This window comes from Austrofundulus limnaeus, unplaced genomic scaffold (assembly GCF_001266775.1).
Source record: "Austrofundulus limnaeus strain Quisiro unplaced genomic scaffold, Austrofundulus_limnaeus-1.0 Scaffold2668, whole genome shotgun sequence".
In the NCBI taxonomy this organism is placed as follows: Eukaryota; Metazoa; Chordata; class Actinopteri; order Cyprinodontiformes; family Rivulidae; genus Austrofundulus; species Austrofundulus limnaeus.
This window is the reverse complement of record NW_013955070.1, coordinates 19,590-20,229: the sequence shown is the minus strand read 5'-3', so window position 1 is coordinate 20,229 and position 640 is coordinate 19,590. Positions and strand designations below refer to the sequence as shown.

The following is a 640-nucleotide window of genomic DNA, read 5'->3' as shown; positions in this document are numbered from 1 at the left end:
TTTGTGTCCTCAGTGTGTTTGTGACCTCAGTGTGTTTGTGTCCTCAGTGTGTTTGTATCCTCAGTGTGTTTGTGACCTCAGTGTGTTTGTATCCTCAGTGTGTTTGTGACCTCAGTGTGTTTGTGACCTCAGTGTGTTTGTGACCTCAGTGTGTTTGTGTCCTCAGTGTGTTTGTGTCCTCAGTGTGTTTGTGTCCTCAGTGTGTTTGTGACCTCAGTGTGTTTGTGACCTCAGTGTTTGTATCCTCAGTGTGTTTGTGACCTCAGTGTGTTTGTGACCTCAGTGATCCAGAAGGTGGACTACGTGTTTGCAGAGAACGGGCTGGTGGCGTACAGACAGGGACAGTTACACTCTGTGCAGGTCAGCAGACTCTTCATCTGAGCTTTATGAAACTAGACTGGTTTGATTCTGTTCTCCAGAGACACCAGGTTTCAGTTTCTTCAGTTTCTCTGCTGGTTTCAGTCCATCCAGGCTCATCTGGGAGAGGAGCTGCTGCAGGATTTCATCAACTTCTGTCTGAACTACATGGCTAAAATCAAACTGCCCAGGAAGAGGTGCAGGACCCTATCTATCTATCTATCTATCTATCTATCTATCTATCTATCTATCTATCTATCTATCTATCTATCTATCTATCTAT

General features: G+C 44.8%; 1 protein-coding gene across 1 annotated transcript in view; it reads left to right on the top strand.

The window, feature by feature from the left end:
• Nucleotides 1-554, top strand: part of pmm2 (phosphomannomutase 2) — a gene marked incomplete at both ends in the record, with an annotated part of 3,728 nt that extends 3,174 nt beyond the window's left edge. Inside the window, 2 exon segments of the mRNA XM_014000061.1 lie at nt 284-360; nt 463-554. Coding sequence (XP_013855515.1) covers nt 284-360; nt 463-554 — 169 coding nt within the window.
• Between the last annotated feature and the right edge of the window lie 86 nt (nt 555-640).